General features: G+C 38.4%; 4 protein-coding genes across 5 annotated transcripts in view; 2 read left to right on the top strand and 2 right to left on the bottom strand.

Moving 5' to 3' along the window:
- The window catches only part of LOC143753569 (tetraspanin-1-like), a 206,383-nt gene that overhangs the window by 163,805 nt on the left and 16,078 nt on the right, over positions 1-26,500 (bottom strand). The window lies entirely within an intron of this gene.
- Positions 205-10,932, bottom strand: rad23aa (RAD23 homolog A, nucleotide excision repair protein a). Its single transcript, XM_077246008.1, has 9 exons — positions 10,276-10,932; positions 9,724-9,885; positions 9,464-9,639; positions 6,093-6,139; positions 5,800-5,927; positions 5,596-5,671; positions 2,908-3,038; positions 2,658-2,825; positions 205-1,824 (listed from the first exon to the last, which is right to left on the bottom strand). Exons 1-9 carry the CDS (start codon positions 10,339-10,341, stop codon positions 1,711-1,713), a joined length of 1,068 nt encoding a protein of 355 aa, XP_077102123.1. The 5' UTR covers positions 10,342-10,932; the 3' UTR covers positions 205-1,710.
- rnf11a (ring finger protein 11a) lies at positions 10,792-15,957 on the top strand. Its single transcript, XM_077246009.1, has 3 exons — positions 10,792-11,253; positions 12,976-13,145; positions 14,042-15,957. Exons 1-3 carry the CDS (start codon positions 11,155-11,157, stop codon positions 14,211-14,213), a joined length of 441 nt encoding a protein of 146 aa, XP_077102124.1. The 5' UTR covers positions 10,792-11,154; the 3' UTR covers positions 14,214-15,957.
- get3 (guided entry of tail-anchored proteins factor 3, ATPase) lies at positions 16,160-25,575 on the top strand. Of its 2 annotated transcripts, none has more exons than XM_077245953.1 (7): positions 16,160-16,462; positions 17,159-17,306; positions 18,595-18,743; positions 22,062-22,212; positions 22,325-22,432; positions 22,524-22,721; positions 24,062-25,575. In XM_077245953.1, exons 1-7 carry the CDS (start codon positions 16,320-16,322, stop codon positions 24,188-24,190), a joined length of 1,026 nt encoding a protein of 341 aa, XP_077102068.1. In that variant the 5' UTR covers positions 16,160-16,319; the 3' UTR covers positions 24,191-25,575. The 2 variants fall into 2 exon arrangements, 1 of the variants encoding a protein (XP_077102068.1); XR_013207762.1 differs by having other exon boundaries at positions 16,248-16,462; positions 22,524-22,862; positions 22,909-25,575.

Genomic DNA, 26,500 nt, shown 5'->3' with positions numbered 1-26,500 from the left:
TTTAGCCAGCGCCTCTGATCCAGTGCTCTCCGTCCCCCGGAGCCCTTGGCAATCTGCATGTGTTATTTACAGATTCTTTTCCATTATAAAAAAAACTAAAACGTTTGTAAAGAACAGCACCTGATTGAATAAATGATGTTCTTGACTGTACAAAGATCCCCGGTGTGGGTTTTGTTTTATGATGGGAAATCACCCCCAACTCTGTTTCTTTGCAATAAGGTTTTATTGATCCCAGAAGAGTTTTACTACAGTAAATCAAACTATTAATTACTAATAAACAGGCCCACGTGAAATCTGCATCAATAGAAAGTTCAACACATTTACACCACATTCCTTTATTAAAGAATTTGATTATACATTATTCAGCCAGCAATAAAAGCATAATACTCTGTTGCGTTTTTAACGCCATTCCCCAAATATTCAGATTGCACGTAAGCCTGCTGATAGGTTAACAGATGTATTGTCTGGCAGTTTGGCTACTACATTAAAAGGGAGCATTTCTGTACTATGAGTGAAAACGATGGTGAATTGATGTCGAAGGCTCTTTCTGACCGTAAGGGTGAATGTTACAAGACTTTACTTCGAACACATCAACAGAGGAACCCATTGTCAGCTTTACACTGACATGCTTCAAGAAAATCTCTTTTTGACAGGAAGTATCATCATGCTGGTACAGATCTCTATAGTGAGCTTTCATGTGCCAAAAAACTCTGTTGGTCCTCTCATGTCATACAAGAAAATATAACAAGATCTAACGTCTATGGAAAATGATGCTTATTTATACTCGTGACCTTTGTTTTGCAGTTCTGACAACAGTTACAATAAAGTTTTTTTTAAAGTCAACATGAAATTGACTATTTACATTCTTGTGCACGATTTGTAAATGTACGGTATTCTGTGCAATCTTTCATCAAAATAACTTGTCAGACGAGAAGGAACAAATCCCTTGTTTTTCTGACACATTCTACATTTTTGTAATTAGATTTCCGGTTTAACTTGCAAACTCGTCAGATTACAGAAGTGAAAGAGTTTGCGACGGCCATTTCATGTTGACTTTAAATAAGACAAACGAATTTAGTATTAGGATAGTCTTGCATTTCACGACATCCTCCATCAGTGTACATTCAAACGATCATCACTCAGATTATGATATTCTACACGATATGGATTCATTTACAAAACAGCATCAATTCAGGTCATTTGTGTTGCTGATAATGTTATAGAAATACTATCGGTTGCACTACTTGTTTCGTATATTTTAATGTTATTGACATTCTTTAGAGGTGTGTGCTGGGAGAAATACAGAAATAGCTTTGGGTTTTAGAGAAATATATAAAATTCTCCATTAGACATATTATTAGTCCTTTTCCCGCACTAAAAACAAGCAAATGCGTATGCCTACCTCTAACCTCCTCAGAGCCCATAATACTACTATGAGAGCGTTTGCTTTCAATTGATGCTGATTTAGTCAAATATTCCCTAAGGGAACACACTAGCGCACACACACACGTGCAAGCACACCCCTTCAACATGCTAGAGTGCATTCGATCCAAATGCCGTCAATTCCATTGGAATTTGTTCACCGCGTGATTGCATCCGCCCCGTCCCCGACCGGTCTGCCAGTCTCCCCTTGACTTGTAAACTCAACGAAATAATGTCCCGAGTAGATGCAGTGCTTGTGTGGTGGCGGGGGAAGGGGCACATGGACTCTCATTCATCCTCGAAATTCTGATTGAGCAGGAAGTTGGCGGCCAGGTTCTCGTTCTTCTCGCAGGCGAAGTAAGCCTGGACCGCCAGTGCTTCTGAAAACCCCAGAGCTTTTAACTGAAAGAGACACACGGACAGTCTAGATTATTCACTTCCCGTCTGTATGATTACAGATAGAACCATAAAAACATTTTTGTCACTTGAATTAAAACTGAAATAAAATGTAAACCTTAAACCGTTTTATTTCAGCTAGTTGGCAAGGAAACATTTCTCATTTTCATTTAGTTGTAAAGCTATGATTGAAATACAAATTAATAAAAACTATAGTATAACTAAGTTGCAGGCTGTATTTATTTGATCAAAAATACAGTAAAATTTAAAATGTAATTTATTCCTGTGATGTAAAGCTGAATTTTCAGCATCATTACTCCAGTCTTCAGTGTCACATGATCCTTCAGAAATCATTCTAATATGATGATTTGATGCTCAAGAAACATTTATGATTATTAGAAATTATGCTGAAAATTCAGCTTTGCATCACAAGAATAAATTACATTTTTAATATATTCAATTAGAAAACAGCTATTTTAAACTAATAATATTTCACAATATAAGACTTCACTGTATTTTTAATCAAATAAATGCAACCTTGGTGAGCAGAAGAGACTTTCAAAAGAATGTAAAAAAAACAAATACTGACAATAAAAATAAATATAGCAAAAAACGACTAAATAAAAAGTATTTTTTTTTAATTGAAAAAATGTAAAATATGAATAAAAACTATAATAGTATCATCTCAATGATACTTAAATAACACTGGTATGACGCATCACAAACTAAGCAGAAACGAGTGGAAGTTAATATCTAATCTGTTAAGGTTATTTCAGGGGAATTGCATTCAAACTCACCATTAGTAATCAATAAAGCGGTTCATTAATGCGTTCACTCACCCTCTCGATGGCTTCTTTCTCCTGTTGCGTCACTTGGATGTAACTCTCGGGCGTCGCCTCGTCACCGATAGCCCCCAGATCTCCGAACTCTGCCCCCTCGCCCCCCTCGCCCTCGCCCACCGGTGCGTTCATCATCTGGATGAAGCGCTCCTGATGCTGGCTGATTTGCTGCGGGCAGTGAAACATGATCGCACCGTGAGTGAAAGGCTTCGCACATGCACACGCAGACCGAGGGGAGTGTCCTCCTCACCTGCAGTAGTTCGGGGTTCTCCTGTCCCAGCTGCTGCAGGAGGGCCGGCAGTAGAGACGGGTTCTGCTGGATCACCTGTCTCATGCTCTGGAACTGGGGCTGAGAGCGCAGGAACTCCAGGGGGTTCTCGCCTACAGCAACAGCAGGGTTACTACAGTTCACTGAAGCTAAAACAACAAGATAACAGTTTTCTTGCTTGAAATAAAACTATCTAAAAGAAAATAATACATACATTTTGTTTTAGCTAGTGTCCCAAAGCAACATTTTATTTTCAGCTAGTTTAACTTGATGTACTAAAAATAATTAAAACTGAAATAAAATAAAATTAACTAGAAACTAAAATAGAATAAAAAAACAATGTATAAAAATGACAAAACTCACAACAAAATTACTGAAACTTTCAAATGAAAAATATTCAGATAAATGGATACTACTGATAAATAACAGATAGTGAAAATATATGGCTGTAATATTGCAATGATTTGAATGTGCATTTTATTTTATTAAAATCATTAAATCCCCATTAAAAGTTTTACAATTGGTCCTTTACAACCATGAGATGTTTTCACAGCTACTTCTGGTTACACTTTATTTTAAGGTGATGTAGTTACATTGTACGTACGTTCTCAAATAAGTACTGAGTAATATTAATTAACTACATGTACTATAGAGCTATGGCTAGGGTTTGTTTTAGGGTTAGTTACTTGTAATGATGCATAATTTACTGTTATTACTATAGTAAGTACATGTAGTAACGTGTAATTACTTCACTTTACAAAAAGGTGTTACCTAACTTTTAAACTCAGCAGTAAAAATGGATATAAAGTTTGTGAGTTTGCATTGATTCATTTTCAGCTATAAATCAAACTTCTGAATTTTTCTTGCATCATCACTCAATAGACATGAAAGTCTCAGCGTGAATTTTTTTTCTATTGATTAAAACGTAACATATTACATATCATATTGTTGCATTTATGTACAAATTATTACATGTTCTTTTTGTGCTAACTTATTAAAGAACCGTGTGGAAATTTGCCTTGATTATTTTCGCAATGTACAAAACCATTCAAAAGTTTCAAATAAATGCTGTTCTTTTGAACTTTCTATTGAACTAAAAAATGTATCGCCGTTCCCACAAAAATTATTAACAGTTTTTATTCTGCAGGTTTTATGAAGGGAAATGTAAGACTTTGTAAAATGTAAAAGCTTTTACTCTCTAACTGCAAAAAAAAAAACCACAGTATTAAAATACGAAGTTTAGTTTACTTTGAAGCACGTTCATGATTAAAACAAAAACAAACGTCTGCCAATGGGCTCAGAAAAATCAACTTATTTCAAAGGGAAGTTTTGATAACTCATTGATATCGATATCTGTTTTTTTTTTTAAGCCAAGACTTCATTTAACAATTGCATCTCAAATAAATGTATCTTCATTTAAAGATGCTGATATATTTGTATTGGAAAACAGGACAAAATGGCATGCAAGATTTAATGCCATGCCTTATTTCTGCTCTGATTTAAACCCTTTCAAAGGTCTCCATTTGTGTAAGGATGAATTAAGACGTTTCAAGAATTAAGACGTTTCAAGACTTAAAAGCTTGGTTCCACAGACAGGGTTTAGATTAAGCCAGGATTAGGCCTTAGTTCAAATAGGACATTTAAGCAGCTTTTATAAATGTGCCTTAGAAAAAAAAACATTGCTAGTTTGTTACTTGAGACAAAACAATGACAAGTTGCTTTCAGTTACAACAGCTCAAACATGCATTTTAGTCTTGGACTAGACTAGACTTCACTAGACTTGAGAAATGTAGTTTTAGTCATATTTTAGTCATCTGAATTGTTTTAGTCGACGAAATACAATAAGATTTTAGTCGACTAAATCTACAGTAGATTTAGTCGACTAAAATATAATGGGTTTAGTTAAAAAATATCTTAAGATTAAATAAAACCACTTTTCCTAAAGTAGTACACATTCTTCTTTTCAATGAATGATACATTCATTCTTTATAACTACTTGCATCATTCTTTATTCTTTCAAGCAGCAGACATATGTGTTTGTAGGAATTAAATGTAATGAATCCTTATTAAAGCTATTAACGAGCAGTGAATGCTTTTCTCTGTTGTTGCTTGATCGATATTAAGGACACAGACCGCATTAGGTTTATTACTCACTGTCACTTTAAGACATCGTATCATGTCCAATGACATGCGGATCCAATTGCACCGATGCACATCCGATACACTCACAACCGTTTAAGACATAACCAACATAGTTTACATGAATACTCTCCAAAACGGACATTTAGACATAATAAATGTATAGGTGTCTATGACAGTTCTTACTGGATCGCTTCCAAAATCTTCACTAACATTTTTGTCTAGTTTTTATTCATTAACGAAAATGTCAATAGATTTTTGTCATTCAAAACGAGTTTTTATTTACTTATCGTCTCGTTTTCGTCTGTGAAAAAATGTTGTTGACGAAAATTATTCGTCAACGAAATTAAAACTGCTAGACTCAAGCCTCGTCTGTGAAACCAGGGTTCAGACGCACAGATACGCTGTATAAGCAACCATTGATAAGATGATAAAAATCCCCCAAACTTGTAAAAGTGTGGAGTGAGATTGCTTGAAATGATGGTTCCTCTAATTGTAGAGAAAGCACATGTATTTGAGTCAGCAGCTCACCTTCAGTGGGCTGTGTGTCTGTGGGGAGCTGGACTGGAGCAGGACGGGTCTCCTGCACCGGGACAGTAGGGATCCCCTGAAACAGCACACTCACATTCACAATCATGTAGTGTTCGTAAAACATGCACAAGAATAAAAATGAGAACATGTGCCTGGCATTATAAATGCATTAGGAAAGAAAAAGCTTGCGGAAGCCACACTCACATTGAGCAGATACTCCACAGCGCGGTGAGGGTTGTTATAACTGGCCTTGAGCGCAGCCACCACTTTATCTCTCTCATAGCCCATAGACATGATATTTGTGAGCATGGCGTCGTACTTTTGACCTGTAACTACACAAACACACATGCAAGAACATCTGAGAGACAGACTGGATCTGACCTACTTGTATGTTTGTTAATGAATGCTTCTTTACACATTTGCAAATTAACCATCCAGAAAAGGTTTTTTTTTTTTTCAAGACAAGTTGATGAAGGCAATGGTCTCAGTTTGATTACCTAATGTTGAAGACGCATCTTCCCCATCAGCCACCTGACCTGTGCGACTGCAAAACATACAAACTTTCATTATAATTAATACTTTATATGATTGAGGGTGCTGTTCAAATAGTACAAATGCTCAGCGACAAACATTAAAGTCACCATGAAATCAAAATCGACAATTGATATTTATTTTTAATTCATGTGTCCTCGTAACCTTTAATAAAAATAACTTCCCCTCCCTCTTGCAGCTCATCTCTTCTCTGATGATGTTTACTGGCGTGAGGGCGGGGCCTCCTGTCACTCACATGAGATCCACCAATAGCAAACCACAACCATCCAATCCATTCCTTATGGACAAAATCAAGCCTCGCCCTACATTTTTTCTTGTTTCGAGAAGCTTTTTTAAGTTACAATAGACAAGAAAAGTCTACCGCAACTTGTTTCATACCAACTTTAATTTTAACTCGCATTGAGTGTAATTTTAAATATTGGTATATCTAAAAGTAAAATTTAAAAAATTTAGTTTTTAATTTTAGATCATTATATATTAGAATCAGGGATTGACATTAAATTTTTTGCTCACCAGCCACTGTGGTTAGTGGTTTTCCAAAGTTTCTAGCCACTCATTTTCACTGGCCGCAATTTTGACATCGATACCATGGCGAAAAACTGCCATATAGATATTTTTAATATTATCTCATAATTTGGCAGAAGGTTTATTAGGCTGCTGTCACTTTAAGACCTGTCGCACGGATCCATTATACTGTTACACATGCGTTTTATTTCTAAACTGTTAAAGCTCCAGTAGGTAACTTTTGTAAACAATATTTGTTAAAACTGTCATTATGTCCTGACAGTAGAATATGAGACAGATAATCTGTGAAAAAATCAAGCTTCTCTGGCTCCTCCCTGTGGTCCTATTGCCATTTGCAGAAATACACCGCTCACGGTCAGAAACAACCAATCAGAGCCAGGAGGAATGTCTTAGCAGTGTCAATCACGCTCGTGTACGCGTTGATAACCCCTCTCTTGCACAGCGCGTTCATTCAACGAACGAAATGACTCGAAAAAAGATTTGTTCATTTGGATGAACGAGTTCGAACAGGATCACGAACGTGCATCATAGAACAGAGCAAGACGAGCATTTGTGCATATAAAACTTAAAGTTTTTTATTTATTTTTGAAATGGCCGATCGTTTCGCTAGATAAGACCCTTATTCATCGTCTGGTATCGTTTAAAGCCATTTGAAGCTGCACTGAACCTGTCATTTGGTCCTTGAAACGTTTGTGTCCTATTGAAGTCCATTATATTGAGAAAAAGCCTGGAATGTTTTCATAAAAAACCTTAATTTCTTTTCGACTGAAGAAAGACATGGACATCTTGGATGACATGGGGGTGAGTAAATTATCAGCAAAAGTTTTTTTTAAAAGTGAAGTAATCCTTCAACGTTATCTTAGTAGCTATTTATAACTTATAGAAAGAGTGCAACGTTATAAAGTTACATGTATTGCAAAATGCATAATGTTTTGAGGACCAAGTTTGTAGTCAAAGTATGGGCAGGCCATAGTCAATGTAAAGCATATTGTTGATGTTTCGTCCCTATTAGTGAATGTTCCATAACTGTTTATAATCCGCCGTCATCGGTGGTCCTGCTTACTAGCCTGCGCGTTCACGGCAGGCTCCGCTGTGGGGGAGGAGCTGTGGAGGGAGGAGCTGTAGCTGTGGAGGGAGGAGCTGTGGGGGAGGAGCTGTAGCTGTGGAGGGAGGAGCTGTGGGGGAGGAGCTGTGGAGGGAGGAGCTGTGGAGGGAGGAGCTGTGAGGGAGGAGCTGTGGAGGGAGGAGCTGTGGAGGGAGGAGCTGTGGGGGAGGAGTTGTGGAGGGAGGAGCTGTGGAGGGAGGAGCTGTGGGGGAGGAGCTGTGGAGGGAGGAGCTGTGGGGGAGGAGCTGGGAGGGAGGAGCTGTGGAGGGAGGAGCTGTGGGGGAGGAGCTGTGGGGGAGGAGCTGTGGAGGGAGGAGCTGTGGGGGAGGAGCTGTGGAGGGAGGAGCTGTGGAGGGAGGAGCTGTGAGGGAGGAGCTGTGGAGGGAGGAGCTGTGGGGGAGGAGTTGTGGAGGGAGGAGCTGTGGGGGAGGAGCTGTGGAGGGAGGAGCTGTGAGGGAGGAGCTGTGGAGGGAGGAGCTGTGGAGGGAGGAGCTGTGGAGGGAGGAGCTGTGGAGGGAGGAGCTGTGGAGGGAGGAGCTGTGGGGGAGGAGCTGTGGAGGGAGGAGCTGTGGGGGAGGAGCTGTGGGGGAGGAGCTGTGGAGGGAGGAGCTGTGGGGGAGGAGCTGTGGAGGGAGGAGCTGTGGAGGGAGGAGCTGTGGAGGGAGGAGCTGTGGGGGGGAGGAGCTGTGGGGGAGGAGTTGTGGAGGGAGGAGCTGTGGAGGGAGGAGCTGTGGAGGGAGGAGCTGTGGAGGGAGGAACTGCGGAGGGAGGAGCTGTGGGGGAGGAGCTGTGGAGGGAGGAGCTGTGGAGGGAGGAGCTGTGGAGGGAGGAGCTGTGGGGGAGGAGCTGTGGAGGGAGGAGCTGTGGAGGGAGGAGCTGTGGAGGGAGGAGCTGTGGGGGAGGAGCTGTGGAGGGAGGAGCTGTGGGGGAGGAGCTGTGGAGGGAGGAGCTGTGGGGGAGGAGCTGTGGAGGGAGGAGCTGTGGAGGGAGGAGCTGTGGAGGGAGGGCTGTAGTGCAGCAGAGAGCAAGGGGGTTGGACCTGTAAGTTGTGCTTGTTCAAATTTTCAGGCTAAGTCAACATTTTCTCAAAACTCCCTACCGCAGCTTTAACGTTAATTTTAAACATAACTGACTGTGTATATGTGAATACTCGCCAAGACCGGCATTTTGACATTATTTTGTGTGTATTAACAGCATTATTATACTGTTTAAGCGCAATAATCAGCAAAAAAGAACTCATTTTATAACTGAGAGGCGGATTTATGTGAGCACAAAATCTGCTGGAATGAGTAAAATTATGTGCAATAAGTGCAATCCCACAACGAAATTCAAGCCCCGTAACACCATCAATATTCATCCGGAGAACATGAAACGAGTGAGTGAGAGGAGGCGGGTTTGTATCGCAGCTGGTATCGTGCATCTGTTCTGCGAAAAATTTGTATTAAAAGTGTTTAAGATATTTCAGTATCGAAAAATCTATATTTATGTCAACACTAGATTGCACTTAGTTTAATATTTTAGGTGCCTTGATGGACCAGAATCATACGTAATTTTAGATTTATTACCTTGTTAGGGAAACATTTTCACTCTCACATGAAAATAATGTAAAGCAGTCGTGCCCATTCAAGCACATATATCTACTGCGGTATAAATACTATTGAAAAATATATCATAGTTTAGTCTCACTCTTCGGGACTCTGTACAGTTGAGACGGTTGCAGGCGGGTCGTCTGAACGCTCATCCCTGAACGGGATGGCTGCAGGGGCCGGAGGAGGAGGAGGAGGAGGAGAAGAGGAAGAGGAAGACGCTGCGACAGATTTGGGTGGTTCTGAGGGAGGGGCGGGTGGTCCTGCTGCTTTCGTCTGATGAAGAAAAAACAAACAAATTAAATTAGTCGGCATGATTTATTTCCGATTCTGATGGTCAAAACATTTCCGACATCTGACCTTTGACACCATCACCACCACAAAGTTCTTCTCATCGATTTTGTACTCCTTGATGGGCGTGTCATCCTGCAGGATTTTCCCGGCATAGATGAGCTTCTGTCCTGCTACGGGAAAACTGTCTCGGCCCTTCTCAGCCTCGATCTTCTCTTTCAATGCCTTCACCTGAGGAAAAGTGATCATTTATAATTGTTCAAATCATACATTTACGTCAAAGGAAAGGAATACACTGTATTTTAGGCAACCAAACATCCTGTCATAATATTATTGTAACAAAATATTTATAATAAATGTATATATTAATCTTAAATCCTATACTGTAAAATACCAATCTGACAAATTAATTTAATTTACACTTTAAATATTCAGACATATTTCTTATCCATCTATCGCCCAACTGATCCCCAATGAATCATAAATGAATTAACGTCTTGAATTGACCCCTTCACATCCTTCTTCGCTCGAAATACCCTGCTGTCATGGATATTCATTCACTCAGAGTACTTCTACTTGCTGTTAACGTATTTAAATGCGCGTAAATAAACGCGTAAATACCGTCTGGTCATCGTCGATGTCTATTTGAATTGTCTGCTGCTGCAAAGTCTTCAGTGTGATCTGCATGACTGCTCTGCCTCCGTTGTCTTCTTTCTTCTTGATTCGGGACCTTCGTACACTTTTATATCCCAAGAAAATGTTTGGTTTTGAAAGCGAGGGACAGTTAATAAGCGATTAGAAATGTAGCTCTCTAGCTAACAAGCTAAAAACACGCCTGTCAGGTACGCTGCGTCATCTTCTTCGGTGGTGGTTTGGAAAGCCAGGCGGCGCTGAAGAAGGAGTTCTGAAACACACTGACACCCTTCGGAATTTAGGGGAATGACAGTTTGAATGAAATTTTGGAATAATGCAAGAACCGAAAATAAAGATATATATTTCATTCAGATTTTCAAATATATTTATAGAATAGTGTTAAATATACAAAAGCGAAATGGGCTTCCTTATGTTCCCTTATGTTTGGTTTCAATGGCAGCTTTCAGTGCAAAAACTACATTACCCACAATCAACCGATCAACCGACTTCCGGTCCAAGAGTTTGTAAACAATGAAAGGAGATATGGAGTCGTCAAGAGGTCTTACCTAAAAATATTGCCCTGCACAGCCCATAATAACTGCATATTATATGTCGCGCATACCGGCCACATCCGTGAGGATTAAACCAACCGGGAAGTGAACGTTTACCAGGATTTCGGCTTTTCAAAACATCTTTTTTGTGTGTGAAAATCGAAACCGTTGGCTGGCGAGGCGTTTGTTTTTCTACATAGACAGACACCAGACACAACGGGCTGCAGAAAGGACGATCTGTGAACAGAACTGAGTCTTTTAAAGTCCACGTAGGCGTGAATTTGGAGGGTCTGTTGTGCCGTTTAGGGTCAGCTCAATGGGGAACTGTCTGTCTTCTCAAGGCGCTGATGATCTGTCCTTGCTGAACGAGTCCGAGGGGGCGAGTCTGCCCGGAGAGCCTCCGCCACCCTACCAGGTGTGTGTGTGTGTGTGTGTGTGTAACAACCACAGCTCTGTCCGAGTGACAGAATCCTGCCTGACTGCAGACAAGTTCTATACTACACATCTACTAATTTCATTAAAACTACAAACTTGCGACACAACATAATTGTTATGACATTTATGACTAATTTACTCTTAGTTTTTTTAAATTGTATTTACCTTGTTACACTCAAAAAAAAAAAATAGGCAACCCTTTATTTTAGAGTCGTTCTTACATATATTACATGTACTTATTAAAGTGATGATAGTTAATTATGCATACTTACTTGCAGCTAACCCTAAACATAACCCTATTGTTACTGATTTTACTCCGTACTTAAATGTATAATTATTACTCTGTAACAAAAGAACAAAAAAACAACAATAATACAACAGAGTGAACATGTAAAAAACAAACAAACAAAAAAGTTAGTGTTTTGGCAGTTACATACAAACTTTTTTCTCGTTTTGTGTTCTGGTGTTTAAAAGGGTTTCAGAGCACATCTTAAAGGGATCGGTCATCAAAAAAGGATAATTCGGTCATTATTTACTCACCCTCACGTCGTTCCAAACAGTAAGACTTTCGTTCATCTTTGAAACACAAAGGAAGATCTTTCTGATGAAATCTGAGAGCTTTCTGTCCCTCCATTGACAGTCTACGCAACTACCACTTTGACGCTTCAAAAAGTCCATAAAGAGATCGTAAAACTAATCTATATGAATTGAACGGTTTGGTTACAATTTTCTGAAGAGACACAATCAGTTTATATGATAAACAAATTGAATTTAGTCTTTAATTCACGTATAAATATCGATCAGAGGACATAAACAGATGCTTAACCGAACCTACCTGAAGCGCAACAATAAAGCTCACTGGTTCTCAGACTTGCTGCGTAACACTAGAACGAACCTCATTGGTTCTCGCATGTCAAGTAAAGTAAACATGCTTGAGCTTACGTTTAATAATTGTTATGTGCGTTGATTAATGTTTAAATGTGAATAAAAACTTAAATTAAATCTGTTCATCATATAAAGCAATCGTGTCTCTTCAAAAAATTTGGATTAAACTGCTCAATTAAATTAAATTCAATCATTAAATATATGAGTAAATATAATGACCCTGTAAACTTTTTCTAAAGGAATTAAAAGGTTAATGATTTAATTTTATTTTTCAGAAAAGTTTGGGATTTGTAAATAAAGTAAAAATGTCACGTGGTTCTAAGTTTAAAGCATTTTAAATGTGTCTGTCTTGCCCATTTTAAAGTTAATCTAAAATGAGAGAGAAAGGGCAATAAAAAAAAAAACTTCATTACATGTGGTATGAAGAAATCTACTAATGGTTGCATTCACAGACTAATATCGATGAATATGCATATGCCATTTCCTTTATTTTGTTACACTCTAGAGCAGAGGTAGGCAAGTTCGGTCCTGAAGAGCCACTGTCCTGAAAAAACATCACCTGCCTGTAGCCGTAGTAGACATATCCTGAAGACATTGATTCGCTTCTTCATGTGAGTTACATTAGGGTTGGAGATAATTCTGCAGGACAATGGCTCTCTAGAACCGAACTTTCTCTAGAGTGTTTGCAATGCTTTGAATGATGCTGCCTCAAACACGTGTCCCTGATCCAGCTCTCCTGTTTCTAATAAGCCGTTCTGTGCGCTCTAACCACACGAGGGCTTTATTAACGATGTGATCAAACGCTTGTGACCCCCAGGAGCAGGTGCAGGTGCCAGTGTACCATCCCACGCCCAGTCAGACGCGCCTGGCCACTCAGCTGACGGAGGAGGAGCAGGTCCGTATCGCTCAGCGCATCGGCCTCATCCAACACCTGCCCCGGGGGATCTTCGACCCGGGCTCAGAACCCTCCGACAAGAAGATCAAAGAGTACGTGGTATCCAGGGCAGTGTTGGGGAAAGTTACTTTGAGAAGTAATGCATTACAATATTGCGTTCATCCCTTAAAAAGTAACTAATTGCGTTGCTTAGTTACTTTTTTAGAAAAGTAATGTGTAACTTTTTATCACCTGGGCTGGGCTTGTTTTTTTTATAACAAAAAAGTTGTATTTTTGGGCAAATGTAAAGACCCTGTGACACCAAAAGTGAAATAATAAGCCTCAGGCTGAAGGAAATGCAAATTCACGCGTGTACAATAGAGGGCGCCGCTCAAGCAAACCTTTCAGCGGCTGTTCTGGATAACGGAAGAATAGGATGCAGGAGAAAAAAGTTTCACACTTACTTTAGCAATAAAAACAAAGAAATATAAAGTAATTTTTTTATTATGGTTTAACTGAATCATCGAAGGTCAGAAGCAAGTAGATTGGTCAATAAAGTGAGATTAAATGCATACAAAAATGATGTTTTATTGGAGGTTTGCATAGTATTCTGATTCTGCATTTCCTGATTTTATTCATTTTGAGGAATATTGAATCTTTTTTTTGTGAAGGTGAGATTAGTAAATGCACGCTCACATTTATCCTAGAACTACAATGACCATCATGTTTACACACAACGCCTCTGCACTTCGATTTGTCTCAACATGGGGACAAGAGAGCTGTCAGTCAATACATGGGAAAACAAAGTAACTTGCGTTAGTCTATAAAAAAGTAACTCTGATATTTTGTTGTAAATTTTTAATGCATTACTTTACTAGTTACTTGAAAAAGTAATCTGATTACGTAACTCAAGTTACTTGTAATGACTTACCCCCAACATTAATCCAGAGAACATCCTGTTTGTAGTTTGTATGAAGTAATAATGTTACTTCATGACCTCTGCCCCCAGGTGTGTGATCTGCATGATGGACTTTGAGTACGGCGACCCGATCCGGTTCCTGCCCTGCATGCACATCTATCACGTGGACTGCATTGACGCCTGGCTCATGCGCTCCTTCACCTGCCCTTCTTGTATGGAGCCGGTCGACGCTGCACTGCTGTCTTCCTACGAGACCAACTGAGAGTGCCTGCGCATACCGAGGGACATGCCACTGATAATGCAATCAACACGCTGGGGACAGTAGAATGAACAAATGAAGGTGGCGTGACTGTGTGTGTGTGTGTGTGTGTGTGTGTGTGCTGACAGACTGTAAAAACAGGATCCAGTGTTACATTTAAGAGACCTGTCACTTGCATGTCAAAGCGCTTTTCGAACACATATACATGTGTACAAGTTTCGCAAAATGAAAAAAACACTGAAGCATCTCTAATGAAGATAGAGTGTTTTGAGGGTCGATTTAAAGAGCCATTTAGGGTTTGAATGAATCAATTGTGTACTTTATTCTTTTTTCTTCTAATCAAATTCATTAAATGTGCAATTGCATCCCTCTGATTGGATATGAAACCCGCCCATTCCGCCAATGAGATTGTCCCTTTCTGAATTTGACAAGTCCGATGGGCGGAGTTTTATTTCTGCTAGATGTGAATGTGCCTGTTAAGGTTGAAATTAGAATGCTGAAAAATCTTAATTACATGAGCAAACCTGATTTACAAGAGAATGTGTGCCATAATAATGTTTTTTTGTGTTTACTTGCAAAGCTGGTGATGCACTAACAGGTGTTTGAGGTGTTAGTTTTACATATTATTTCTAGGATTTTCTCCGTTCTCTGTTCCTGATCACTACGGATAGATGCACCCAAATTGCTTAATAACTGAAAAGTGTGTCGTGATGCATAATTTTGTGTTGATATCGGGGTCGGTGATGAGGTTGTTTATTGGTAGACTCTGAGTTTTGCCTTGTCAGCTGCTGTTTTCCAGGTTCTGGGATTTAAGTTGCCTTTTTACACTGGTTTTTGGATCATCTTTACTCTAAATGCTTATTTTTTGGTTACATGTTGGATCCTGTATGTCCCCTTTTAGCTTCGCCTTGACCTTGCCTTGTGTGTTTGGATAGAACTGTGGGGACTGTATTTAGTCGTTTTCCTTTCTTTATTTTTTGAAGAGAATAACAATGATACAATCACCAAACTTTGTGCACCTTTCAAATGTTTCTCACTGAAAGTCGACATTTACAGTGAAGGCTTTAAAGTTGTTTCTTGTTGTTTTCCTGATCCGTGCAAACTTTTTTTTTTACTGAAATAAAAAAATTAGTACATGTTTCAGTCAGTTTTGATACTGTTCAAAATGTATTTTCTTTATGTTAGCTGACTATATGACCTTATACCTGTCACAGTTTGAACTGCTTGTGCAAAAAGGAAGATTTTCATCTTTGTTGTTTTGTTTGCTCAGTTATCGTGCTGGCTTAATCATGTTAATCGGAATGAACCGTGTTAAAAATATCCCATTCTGCTCAAGCCTGCCTTTGTATCTTTGTACTGAATCATTGTGACTTGTGATTGAATTCCAAAAAAACAGCATCTGAAAATCTTGAAATCAACGTATACTGCTCTTAGATATCATATTGGATGAGTAACTGTACTTAATTTTCTTCCCCGTTGTTCGATTCAGATTTGAAACGTAGCTCTAGCACAACACAAATGTAAGAACAGATGTAATAAATATGTGAAGTACAATCATCACAGCATTATATTTTGTTTCACAATAAAATGAATTTAAATTTTTAAAAAAGAGTTGCTTGGTGCCATATAAATGTACATTTACCAACAAAAGATAACAGACGTGCTATTAAAAGTTCTGTTTTGTTCACGTGCAATAATGGCACAAGAATAGGATTATAACACAATAAAGGTTGCCAAATTCTTCAAAGTTTTGTGTGATTCTGTCTTCCGTTCCAAATGAACAATGCATGAAATTAATATTAAACGTTTCAAGCTACTACTAGCCCAAAATGCGATATTACTATTAGAAGTGGATTTACATTTCATTCAAATAAGAAATAAATTTAAATGACCACTTCTAGAATATTCTTGTTCAATGAAAGTAGTTGGTCCAGTCCGCCTGAGTCATCGGAGTAATCAGCACACTTCCGTTTGTAACTGTTCACCGTTCCCTGGCCATTTAGGATCTAATGCCCGTCCGTTAAAGTGCATTGTTTCTGCCATTGCGGAGCCAAAATGGCGGAGTGTGCAGCTTCCGCTTTGATGCATTCCAACTGACTTGAGAGCAAGATGGCAGCTTCAGTGGAAGACGAGTTTGAAGATGCGCCTGATGTAGAGCCTTTAGAGCCAACTTTGAAGAATATTATTGAGCAAAAATCACTCAAATGGATCTTTGTCGGGGGTAAAGGTGGCGTGGGCAAGACAACATGCAGGTGGGTGAAATAGATGATAGGGTTTTGCTGTTAGCTGTCAGTGCTGCTTTAGCTGCAACACATCACAGAAGATTATTGATACATATTTGCTGTTTTACTGTATTAAAATACAGGTTAAAACACTCCGAAACTAAAAACAAACACTTCTCTAAATATAATCTATCTCCAACCTAACCTACGTAAAAATTGTCATTTCTGAAATTTTTGAAAAACACGTCAAGTGCTAGTAGTTTTTAAAATCTCTTTCCTTGTGAATAATTATTCTTATTCATAATAATTCATTATAATTTATTCAAATATCACAAGATAGACAAGTAGATGAATGAAAGTGGCTGGTATTAGCCATCTAAACAACTCATATTTACATTTCTGTCTGAAAACCTCTGCCACCTATAGAGCCACTTTAATTATAAAATGATATGTGATTTCACAGCATCAGGTGTTTATAAATGGCATGATTCACAAACTTTTCTTATTCCCTAGGTTTTTCTTATTGACCATAAATAATTAAGTTCACGTGTCGTTTTTGTGTTGGCTTCATAAAGAAAGCATACTATTTTGCTATAAAAAATACAGCCTAGGCTTGTCAAGCCAATATTGAAAGTTTGTCTTGATAATAATGCAATGTCATTGATTTCTTCTCTTGATGTGAATTATAAGTTATCTAGAATAAGTGTTGTTTTTGGCTCGTCACAGCTGCAGTCTGGCGGTTCAGTTGGCGGCGGTGAGAGAGAGCGTCCTCATCATATCCACAGATCCAGCACACAACATCTCAGATGCCTTCGACCAGAAGTTCTCCAAGGTGCCCACCAAAGTCAAGGGCTACGACAACCTCTTTGCCATGGTGCGTTATCAATGACACACACCGTTTTTCACTAAATACCGTGTGTACACTTCAAACAACAGCTCTAAATTCACCAGTATCACCTATTTAGTCCATAATATACACAACCTTATTAAAGGGATAATTCACCCACAAATTAAGTTTCCATTGAAAGTCTATTCATAATATGTTCTATTATAATAGGTTCATTCTCATGTTACGCAGCACGTTTGAGCTTCTGTTTATGTTCGTTGATCAATGTTTATATGTAAATAAAAGCCTAAATGCGATATACTGAAGCGATTGTGTCTCTTCAAAAGACATGGATTAAACCGCTAGATTAATATGGATTTATTTTACAATCTTTTTATGAATGGTTCATCAAAAAAATCTTCATTTGTGTTCCAAAGATGAACAAGTCTTACAGGTTTGGATGCGATGGAAACTAAACAATCAAATTACACTTCAAATGAATTTTTTCCAAAGAAGTTTTCTGTCATTTTAGGTAGTTGTTTTCACCCTGATGTAAATTTAGGTGTTCATTTTTTAAAATAAGTTTGGTCTTAGTTATTTGATGCTATAAAAACGGGAATGTGATGTCATGATTGACAGCTGTGGTTGACAGCTTCTCTAAACGAAGTAGTCACTTAGGCACCAACAGACTTTTTTGGGGATTTTCGGGAGGAGATTGGAGCTTCAGCTTTAATTTATACATGTCCATAATGAGTTGTTCTGCAATAAACTGTACTAATGGTTTCTGCGAGAGTGAGTGCGGCCTGGCTCACTTCTGTGCAGAAGCTGGTCCCAAATCTGCGCAAGATGGCAGCGCCATATTAGGACTTTGGCGGCTTCAGTTTTCACTAATGGGAGAGAGTGAAGGGGCGTCATCCATCTTTTTTTACAGTCTATGGTTTGGAACAACATGAGTGGGTGAACTATCCCTTTAAAGCAGTGCGTCACACAAAAAGCTGGATTTTTAAACTGGTTAGTTTTACTAACTAGTTTTTCCCAGCCCTACATCTCATTTTAGTAAAATTAAGTTGAGACACGTGGCACATACTTAAACATGCTTAAACACGTCTTTGATTCACATCAAGAACTTGTGCTGTTCTTGCCTCACACAACCACAAAATGAAAAAAGAAAGAGTGATATGAAACCAGGATTGCTTTACAGAAACCATGTATTATTATCTGGTTTAATGGCCCTTGTTTGAGATTTAGTTAAACATACCTGTGTTTAAAATTAATTGAATAAAACTGCATTTAGATGATGAAATGCCTGAGATGAGACCGTGTTCTGTCTCTGTAGGAGATCGACCCCAGTCTGGGTGTGGCAGAACTGCCCGATGAGTTCTTTGAGGAGGACAACATGCTCAGTATGGGGAAGAAGATGATGCAGGAAGCCATGAGTGCTTTCCCCGGCATCGACGAGGCCATGAGCTACGCAGAGGTCATGAGGTCAGATGAGCTGAACTTATTCCACTGTAATGATCTCAAAATGTAGTCTAAATCTTTCAAAAGTGCCGTTTTGAAAAGCTCTTGTCATGAGGTTATTTATACCAGATGTGATTTAGCTTTCATTTTCTCCATCTGCATTTCAAACAGTTCTTCAATAGAGCATTGAAAGTCATTAATGGCCTTTTTATGCAGTACTATTGTTTCACGTCTAGATGGCGTACACTATTCACGCAACACATTCAATAGATCCCTATATATTTAAGATATTTTTATTATTTTAATTCACTAATCAAATAAATTTGGTATCTATTTATTTATCTATCTAAAATTGTATTATTAATAGGTAAAGATAAATAAAATAAGATAAATCATTATTATTAAAAATAAAATAATTGATATACTTCTTACTAATAAAACAGCTTAATCTATTTATTTACCTGTCTTCTAAAATTTTATTAATTTTCTTTTATCTATTAATTTTATGTCAACAGGGAAAGATGAATAAAAAAAAAAATATTATTACAAATAAAACGTTATATGTTATATTACATAACATCTCATTAAATTTTTTTACTAATAATATAAATGTAACTTATTTATCTATCAAATAAGATTATGTGTGTATACATATAATTTATTTTAATTTTTTTATTATTACTACTAAAATGTAACATTTACCTTATAAATAAAATGTGTACAGTATCTCACAAAAGTGAGTACTCCACTCACATTTTAGCAAACATTTTAGTATATCTTCTCAAGGGACAATACTGTAGAAATGAAACTTGGATATTTTAGAGCTGTCAATGTGCTGCTTGTATAGCAGTATATATTTACTGTCCCCTGAAAATAAATGGCAAAGAACTCTTGAAGGATTTAAGAATCAGAATTGTTGCTCTCCACTAGGGTTGGGTATCGGTTGGGTTTTATCCGATACCAGTACATACTCGGTATTTTTAAAACGGTTCCGGTGCTTAAACGGTTCTTGAAGCGGTACTTAAGAAAACGAAACAAAAAATAATACCCTTTTATTTACAGGGCCAAACAATATTAACTTAAATCTTTAAACAATATAAATACAAGTAACATATGGTAATAATAAATAAACCAATATAAATTAAAAATTCACATTTACATAATATCAAATAAAACAATATTGTATCAAACAATGTAATAATACTGGAGATTAATAGAGATTACTAAGAGGGTAATATAATCTTGACATGGCTCCAGGTTCCCATGTTTTGTCTGCTTGAAGCAGTCATGTAAGTTATCTGGTCGTTGTACTAGTTACGGCAGCGCTTAGCTTGGCGAGTTTGGTATTTCGTTCCCACTGCGTCTTAGCTACGCTAAGTCACAGTTCAGCTCGTAGCACGGCGTTCGTGGTTCGACTGGTCGTGACTGTTTTCCAAAGATGGCTCCGCGATGGTACTGTCTTTTATAAAGTATATTATTATTAAACTGTCTGTACACTTACAAAGTTCTCAGTGCTTCGGTTTGTATGTAGAGACCCTCATTAAGCTACCGTGTTAGTGTGAGGCTATTTTGAGCCTTGTTAGTGGTATTAACGGCGATCTCTTTTTACTTATTATATGCCCCATATACTAGCGTTATAAGCTAAACAGTTTTTAGAGATAAAACTCTTTACACTCGATTATCATGAAAACAAATCCCAGAGAACAGTCGACTCGGTACCAATGTTTTATTACACCCCAGGTTCATTTTGTGCCGGAGTTCTCCTTTAAAATCTCCCGGAATGTAGAGCGAGCGAGCGAGCAAAAGCGCGCATGTGAGACAGAACAGGCTGTGCTCCAAACTGTATAGCGCGCGCGCGGCGGAGAGGGAGAGAGCGAGAGACCTTGCGTGTGTGCGCCACATGACACAGAGAGTCAGGCTGAAATCGAACCGAAATCAGGCACCGAAATTTTCGTTCTTATTCGGTCTGGTTACTACCGTTTACGTCGGAACCGGTTCCCTATTGGCACCGCGTTTCGGTACCCAACCCTACTCTCCAAAATGATGGCCTAGGCTATAAGAAGATTGGTAACACCCTGAACCTGAGTTACAGTACAGACCAGGGTCATGCAGAAGTTTTCCAAGACGGGTTCCACTTGGAACAAGCCTCGCAAGGGTCAATCAAAGACGTTGAGTCCTCATGCTGTGTGTCAGGTGCAGAAGCTGGCTTCAAAACACAGATGCATGAGTGCTGCCAGTATTGCTTTAGAGGTTACAGAAGCGGAAGGTCAGCTTGTCAGTGCTCAGACCATACGCCACACACTGCAACAAGTCGGTTTGCATGGCCATCGTCCCAGAGGGAAGCCTCTTCTGAAGCTGGCTCACAAGAAAGCCCGCAAACAGTTTGCTGAAGACGACCTGTCCAAGAGCATGAATTACTGGAACCATGTCCTGTGTGAGACTAAGATGAACTTGTTTGGCTCAGATGGTGTCCAGCATGTGTGGCAATGCCCTGGTGAGGAGTACCAAGAAAAGGGTGTCTTGTCCACAGTCGAGCATCATGGTCTGGGGCTGCATAAGTGCTGCTGGTACTGGGGAGCTGAGCTTCATTGAGGGAAACATGGATTCCAACATGTACTGTGACATTCTGAAGCAGAACGTGATGCCCTCCCTTCAGAAACTGGGCCGAACGGCATGATGACGACCCCAAACACACGGCCAAGATGACAACTGCCTTGCTGAGGAAGCTGAAGGTGAAGTTGATGGAGTGGCCAAATGTCTCCAGACCTGAACCCTATTGAGCACCTGTGTGGTGATCCTCAAGTGGAAGGTGGAGAAGCGCCATGTGTCTAACATCCAGCAGCTCCATGATGTCATTATGGAGGAGTGGAAGAGGATCGCAGCAATAACATGTGCAGCTCTGGTGAACTCCATGCCCGGGAGGATTAAGGCAGTGCTAGATAGTTATGGTGCTCGCACAAAATATTGACACTTCACTTCAGACACAGTTTTGACATGTTAACTTAAGGTGTAATCACTTTTGTTGCCAGCTATTTGGACAATATTGGCTGTGTGTTGAGTTATTTTCAGAGGACAGTAAATATATACTGCTATTCAAGCAGCACATTGACTACTCTAAAATATATCCAAGTTTCATTTCTACAGTGTTGTGTATTTTCCCTTGAGAAGATATCCTAAAATGTTTGCTGAAATGTGAGAAGTGTACTCACTTTTGTGAGATACTGTGTGTGTATGTATAATAATATGATTTATCATTATTATTATTAATTAAAAAAAATTTCAGATAACTATAAATTCATTAATTTCATTCTCATCGTGTGTAATTTTCTTCTTCTTCTGTAGGTTAGTGAAAGGCATGAATTTCTCAGTGGTGGTGTTTGACACGGCCCCGACGGGACACACTCTGCGTCTGCTCAACTTCCCCACCATCGTGGAGCGAGGACTGGGTCGCCTCATGCAGATCAAGAACCAGATCAGCCCCTTCATCTCACAGGTGTGCACTGCATTCTGGGAAATGGAATATTTGTAAAATGGCATTGGAAAATTTGTAAAATTGAATGGAGTTAAATATAGGGTTTACGTGTAGTTCTGTCTAACCGTTGCAGATGTGTAACATGCTGGGCCTGGGAGACATGAATGCAGATCAGCTGGCGTCTAAACTGGAGGAGACGCTGCCCGTGATCCGCTCAGTCAGCGAGCAGTTTAAGGATCCGGTGAGTGTCCCTGGCAATGCCTGGACAGATGTGTTATAAAACGATCCAAAAGGCCTACATGTGATGTTGATTCGTGTCATGATGCCCACAGGAGCAGACAACGTTTATCTGCGTGTGTATCGCTGAGTTCCTGTCTCTGTACGAGACGGAGCGTTTGATTCAGGAGCTGGCCAAGTGTCGCATCGACACACACAACATTATCGTCAACCAGCTGGTTTTCCCCGACAGCGAGAGACCCTGCAAGATGTGTGAAGCCCGACACAAGATCCAGTCCAAGTATCTGGACCAGGTGGGACAGCTTATGACAAATTACATATGATGACATGTGGTAAACTGACTAGATTCAGTTTATCTGGAACACTTTACAGTGAGGTTTCTTTGGTTAACATGAACTAATGAACAACACTTTTTAGAGCATTTATTAATCCTAGTTTATGTTAATCTCAGCATTTACTTGTACATTATTAAGATCAAAGTTGTATCTATTAACATTAGTTAATGCACTGAAATAACATGAACTAACATTAAAACAGATTAATGGAGGGTGTAAAAAGGTATTGCTCATTGTTAGTTCATGTTTGGTAATGCATTATTAATGTTAACAAATGAAAGCTTATTGTGGTGGTGCCAATTTATCTCATTTAATATGTGCAGTTAAAGTGATGTATTTCTATAGACTTGATATGATTAACATCAATTCCTTTTCCTTTCTTTACCTTCTGATTTTTCCTTTCCATCTTTTTTCTTTTTCTTTCATGCTTTCCCCCCAATTTTTTCCTGTTCCGTTTTATTTCTTTCCTTCTTCTCATTTCCTTTTGTCTTTACTCATCCTCTTAACTTGTTCCTTTCTTTTTTCCCCTTAATACTTGTTCTTATTATTTTCTTGTTCTATCTCAACTTTCCTTTCTTTTTCCATTTATTTTTTCTTTTTCTTTATACTTTTCCCCTTCCATCTTCGTTTTCTTCCCCTTTCTTTTGTGCTTTTCCTTTTCCCTTTTTTACTGTTTCTGTTCTCTTGTCTTCTCCTTCCTCTATTCCTTCTGTTTTTCTTTTCTTTTTTCTTCTCTTTTACTGTCTGTACTTTTCTTTTTTCCTCTTCCTCATTTTCTTTATTTCTATTTTTCCCTTCCGCCTTTGGTTTCTTTCTCTTTCCTTTTATGCTTTTCCTTTTCTCATTTTCTTTTCCTTCCCAATTTTTCCTCCCCTTCTACTTTCCCCTTTCCTTTCCCACTTCTTTTCCTTACTACTTATTCTTTCTTTTATCTCTACTTTTACTTTTCCTTCCTCTCTATTTTCCCCTTCCGTCTTTGTTTTCTTTCGGTTTCTTTTATACTTTTTATACTTTTATACTTCTCATTTTCGCACATTACTTTTCCTTTTCCTTCCAAATTTACCCCTTCTACACTTTCCCTTTCCCTTTTTTTCTTCCCACTTCTTTTTCCTGTTTTTCCTTAATGTTCTGTCTCTTTTCCTTTTCTCGTCTTCTGTCTTTTCCTCTTTTTCTTTGCATTTCTTTCCTCTTCCTCCTTTTGTGGTTCTTTGTCTTCATCCTTTTCTTCTCTTTGGTTTTTTTTACCTTCTCCGTTTTCCTTTCCTCTCTCTTCATGTTCTTTCCTCTCGTTCTCTCAGATGGAGGATTTATATGAAGATTTCCATATAATAAAGTTGCCTCTGCTGCCTCACGAGGTTCGAGGAGCGGACAAGGTCAACACTTTCTCCAAGCAGCTGCTGGAGCCCTACAGCCCCCCCAAGAAGTGACTTAAATGATTTCCACGGATCAAACACACCCTCGTCCTCTGCTTGTCTCTGGTACATGCATCCCTCTGGTGTTCACATCTTCATTTGCCCCCTCCACTCTCTCCGGTTTTCTGATGGTGTATTAGCCGATCCTACTGTTCCTCCAATGATCCGTCACGAATGTCGGCCGAGAGTTCAGCAGCCTGCTTAGAAACATAAAACAATCTTGATGGTTTATGTTGCTTTGTGATGATGGTGTTTGTATTAAAGCATAAGAAAAACACTCATTCCTGATGTGTGTTCAGATTGAAGGAATGTACATGAGGATTCAGAGGTTGAACAGGAGTAGTATCAGTACTAATGTCTGTCACTAGTTCAGTTTAACTGTGCACATCTGATTTAGGGTCAGTGAATGACATTACAATGACCTTTGTTTGAGATTCTGCTCAGTCTTTATAGATTTTATTTTGGTTTCTGAACTGGTTAGTAGTGGTGTTAATTGAGAGGGTCCAACTTAAGGAGATGATACATGTTTTAGAGAAGTTGTTAAAGGGTTAGTTCACCCAAAAAGGAGAATTTTGTCATTTAATCGATTTTTTTCTTTTTTTGTGTAACGTAGGGAGACATTTTGAAGACTTATTTGATTGTGTATGGAAATGAGACATGATTATTCTTCAAATTTTTCTTTTGGTATTGCATTGACAAAATGTGGACAGCATACGAGTTTATTACAACAAGGATGTGTAAATAATAATGACAGTTTTCATTTCTGGATGAACTATCCTTAAAACATCTATTTGCAGTTAACCAAACTGTAATTACGTGTACAAACCTTGTGATTCAATTATAATTTAATTTTTGCCGTTAGTTAAAGTGATGTATTTATATAGACTTGTAATGATTAAGATATTTTCTGTTCAGATCTTCTATAACATTTATTTAAGCACCGTCTGGTTCTGATTTTTGAAGCACATGAAGATGCTGCTCTCCGTTCTCTTGTTCTCCTCCTCCTTTCATTTGGCAGTAATGTCCGCATGCATCAGAACAGGAACACACTTACACCCTACAAGGAGGTCAGATGCTCGTTAAAACACTGCAACCTGTCAGTCAAGACAACGATATCACGGTATACAGCGCGCTGGTTATGACCACATTAAGAGTGTTTTCCTGCTTTTATCATCCTGTGATTTCACAGCATGTGGGTTCCTTTGTTCGTGAAAAGCAGGGGCAAGAACTCACAAACCTGATAGTGTGTCAGACTGAGAGATTGGAATCTTTATCAGTTTTCCTGAAATTTCTTCATTCTCTTATGACTTATTACTACCTTTCCAAAGTTTGGCTTCTGACTTTTTGTAGAAGCACACCAAGTTTCAAAGCAAATAAAACACTATTCTCCATCTACTGCAGCAGGTCTTTCTGTCCAGTTATTTATGTGAATATGTTTTTATTTTTGTGTCTACCAAGGCTGGGAAATGCAGAACTGTTAACACTGCAGCAGTCGTACACTGAAAGCACTATTCAATGAACTGCTTAAAGGTTATGATTTTTAATTTTAACTGCAGTAAACTGGTATACATTTGTTTTATAAAAGTTAACATGAAACATTCAATGACAACAGTTTCATTACACTACCATTCAACCATTAAATCTCTATTGTGAAAAATTATTACAATTTAAAATAATTGTTTTTTGAATATATTTTAAAATGTAATTTGTTCCTTCGATCAAAGCTGAATTTTCAGCATCATTACTCCAGTCTTAAGAGTCACATGATCCTTCAGAAATCATTCCACTATGATGATCTAATCAAGAAACATTTCTGATTATTATCAATGTTGAAAACAGTTGTGCTGCTTTGTATTATTGTGAGTTGTGATACATTTTTTAGGATTCTTTGATGAAAAAACAGCATTTGTTTGAAACAGAATTTTGTTTGTAAATTATAAATGTTTGTCACTGTTCAATTTAATGCATCCTTGCTGAACTAAATTATTGATTCCTTTAAAAACAAATAGTGACTTTTACCGACCATAAACTTTTGGAAATATTTTTTTGTGGAACAATTTTTGTGGATTGTTTTTGGAATAAATGTAGCCCCCTTCAGGTGGAATTAGTCTATTAAATACACTAAAAAAATAAGAAATTATGCTGTTGTAGACTAGTCTGAATTTCTTTCATGGAGAAAAAAATTAAGGGTTTTCAGAATGTCTTTGCAACACATTTCAAGCTCCTAAAAAGTATGATAAAAGCAGTTTGTACACTTGTGCCCTATATAAGATCTTCTTAAGCCTTTTTTATTTTATTTTTTATGTGATATCGGCATTTCAGTCT

This window comes from Siphateles boraxobius, unplaced genomic scaffold (genome assembly GCF_051911475.1).
Source record: "Siphateles boraxobius isolate OS27281-9 unplaced genomic scaffold, OSU_SipBor_1 29, whole genome shotgun sequence".
Lineage (NCBI taxonomy): Eukaryota > Metazoa > Chordata > Actinopteri > Cypriniformes > Leuciscidae > Siphateles > Siphateles boraxobius.
The sequence above is the reverse complement of the archived record's forward strand: the minus strand, read 5'-3'. Positions and strand labels throughout refer to the sequence as shown.

Bases quoted from the DNA above. Each gene is read 5' to 3' on its own strand.
- rad23aa (XM_077246008.1), bottom strand. From the start codon at position 10,341: ATGCAGATCACACTGAAGACTTTGCAGCAGCAGACAATTCAAATAGAC. The intron at 5,928-6,092 runs GTAATCAAACTG...GTGTTTGTGTAG, and splicing joins AGATGCGTCTTCAACATTAG to TTACAGGTCAAAAGTACGAC. The intron at 1,825-2,657 runs GTGAGTGAACGC...TGTCTCTTTCAG, and splicing joins AGAAAGAAGCCATCGAGAGG to TTAAAAGCTCTGGGGTTTTC.
- rnf11a (XM_077246009.1), top strand. From the start codon at position 11,155: ATGGGGAACTGTCTGTCTTCTCAAGGCGCTGATGATCTGTCCTTGCTG. The intron at 11,254-12,975 runs GTGTGTGTGTGT...TGTGACCCCCAG, and splicing joins AGCCTCCGCCACCCTACCAG to GAGCAGGTGCAGGTGCCAGT. The intron at 13,146-14,041 runs GTACGTGGTATC...CTCTGCCCCCAG, and splicing joins TCCGACAAGAAGATCAAAGA to GTGTGTGATCTGCATGATGG.
- get3 (XM_077245953.1), top strand. From the start codon at position 16,320: ATGGCAGCTTCAGTGGAAGACGAGTTTGAAGATGCGCCTGATGTAGAG. The intron at 22,213-22,324 runs GTGTGCACTGCA...TAACCGTTGCAG, and splicing joins TCAGCCCCTTCATCTCACAG to ATGTGTAACATGCTGGGCCT. The intron at 22,433-22,523 runs GTGAGTGTCCCT...TGATGCCCACAG, and splicing joins GCGAGCAGTTTAAGGATCCG to GAGCAGACAACGTTTATCTG.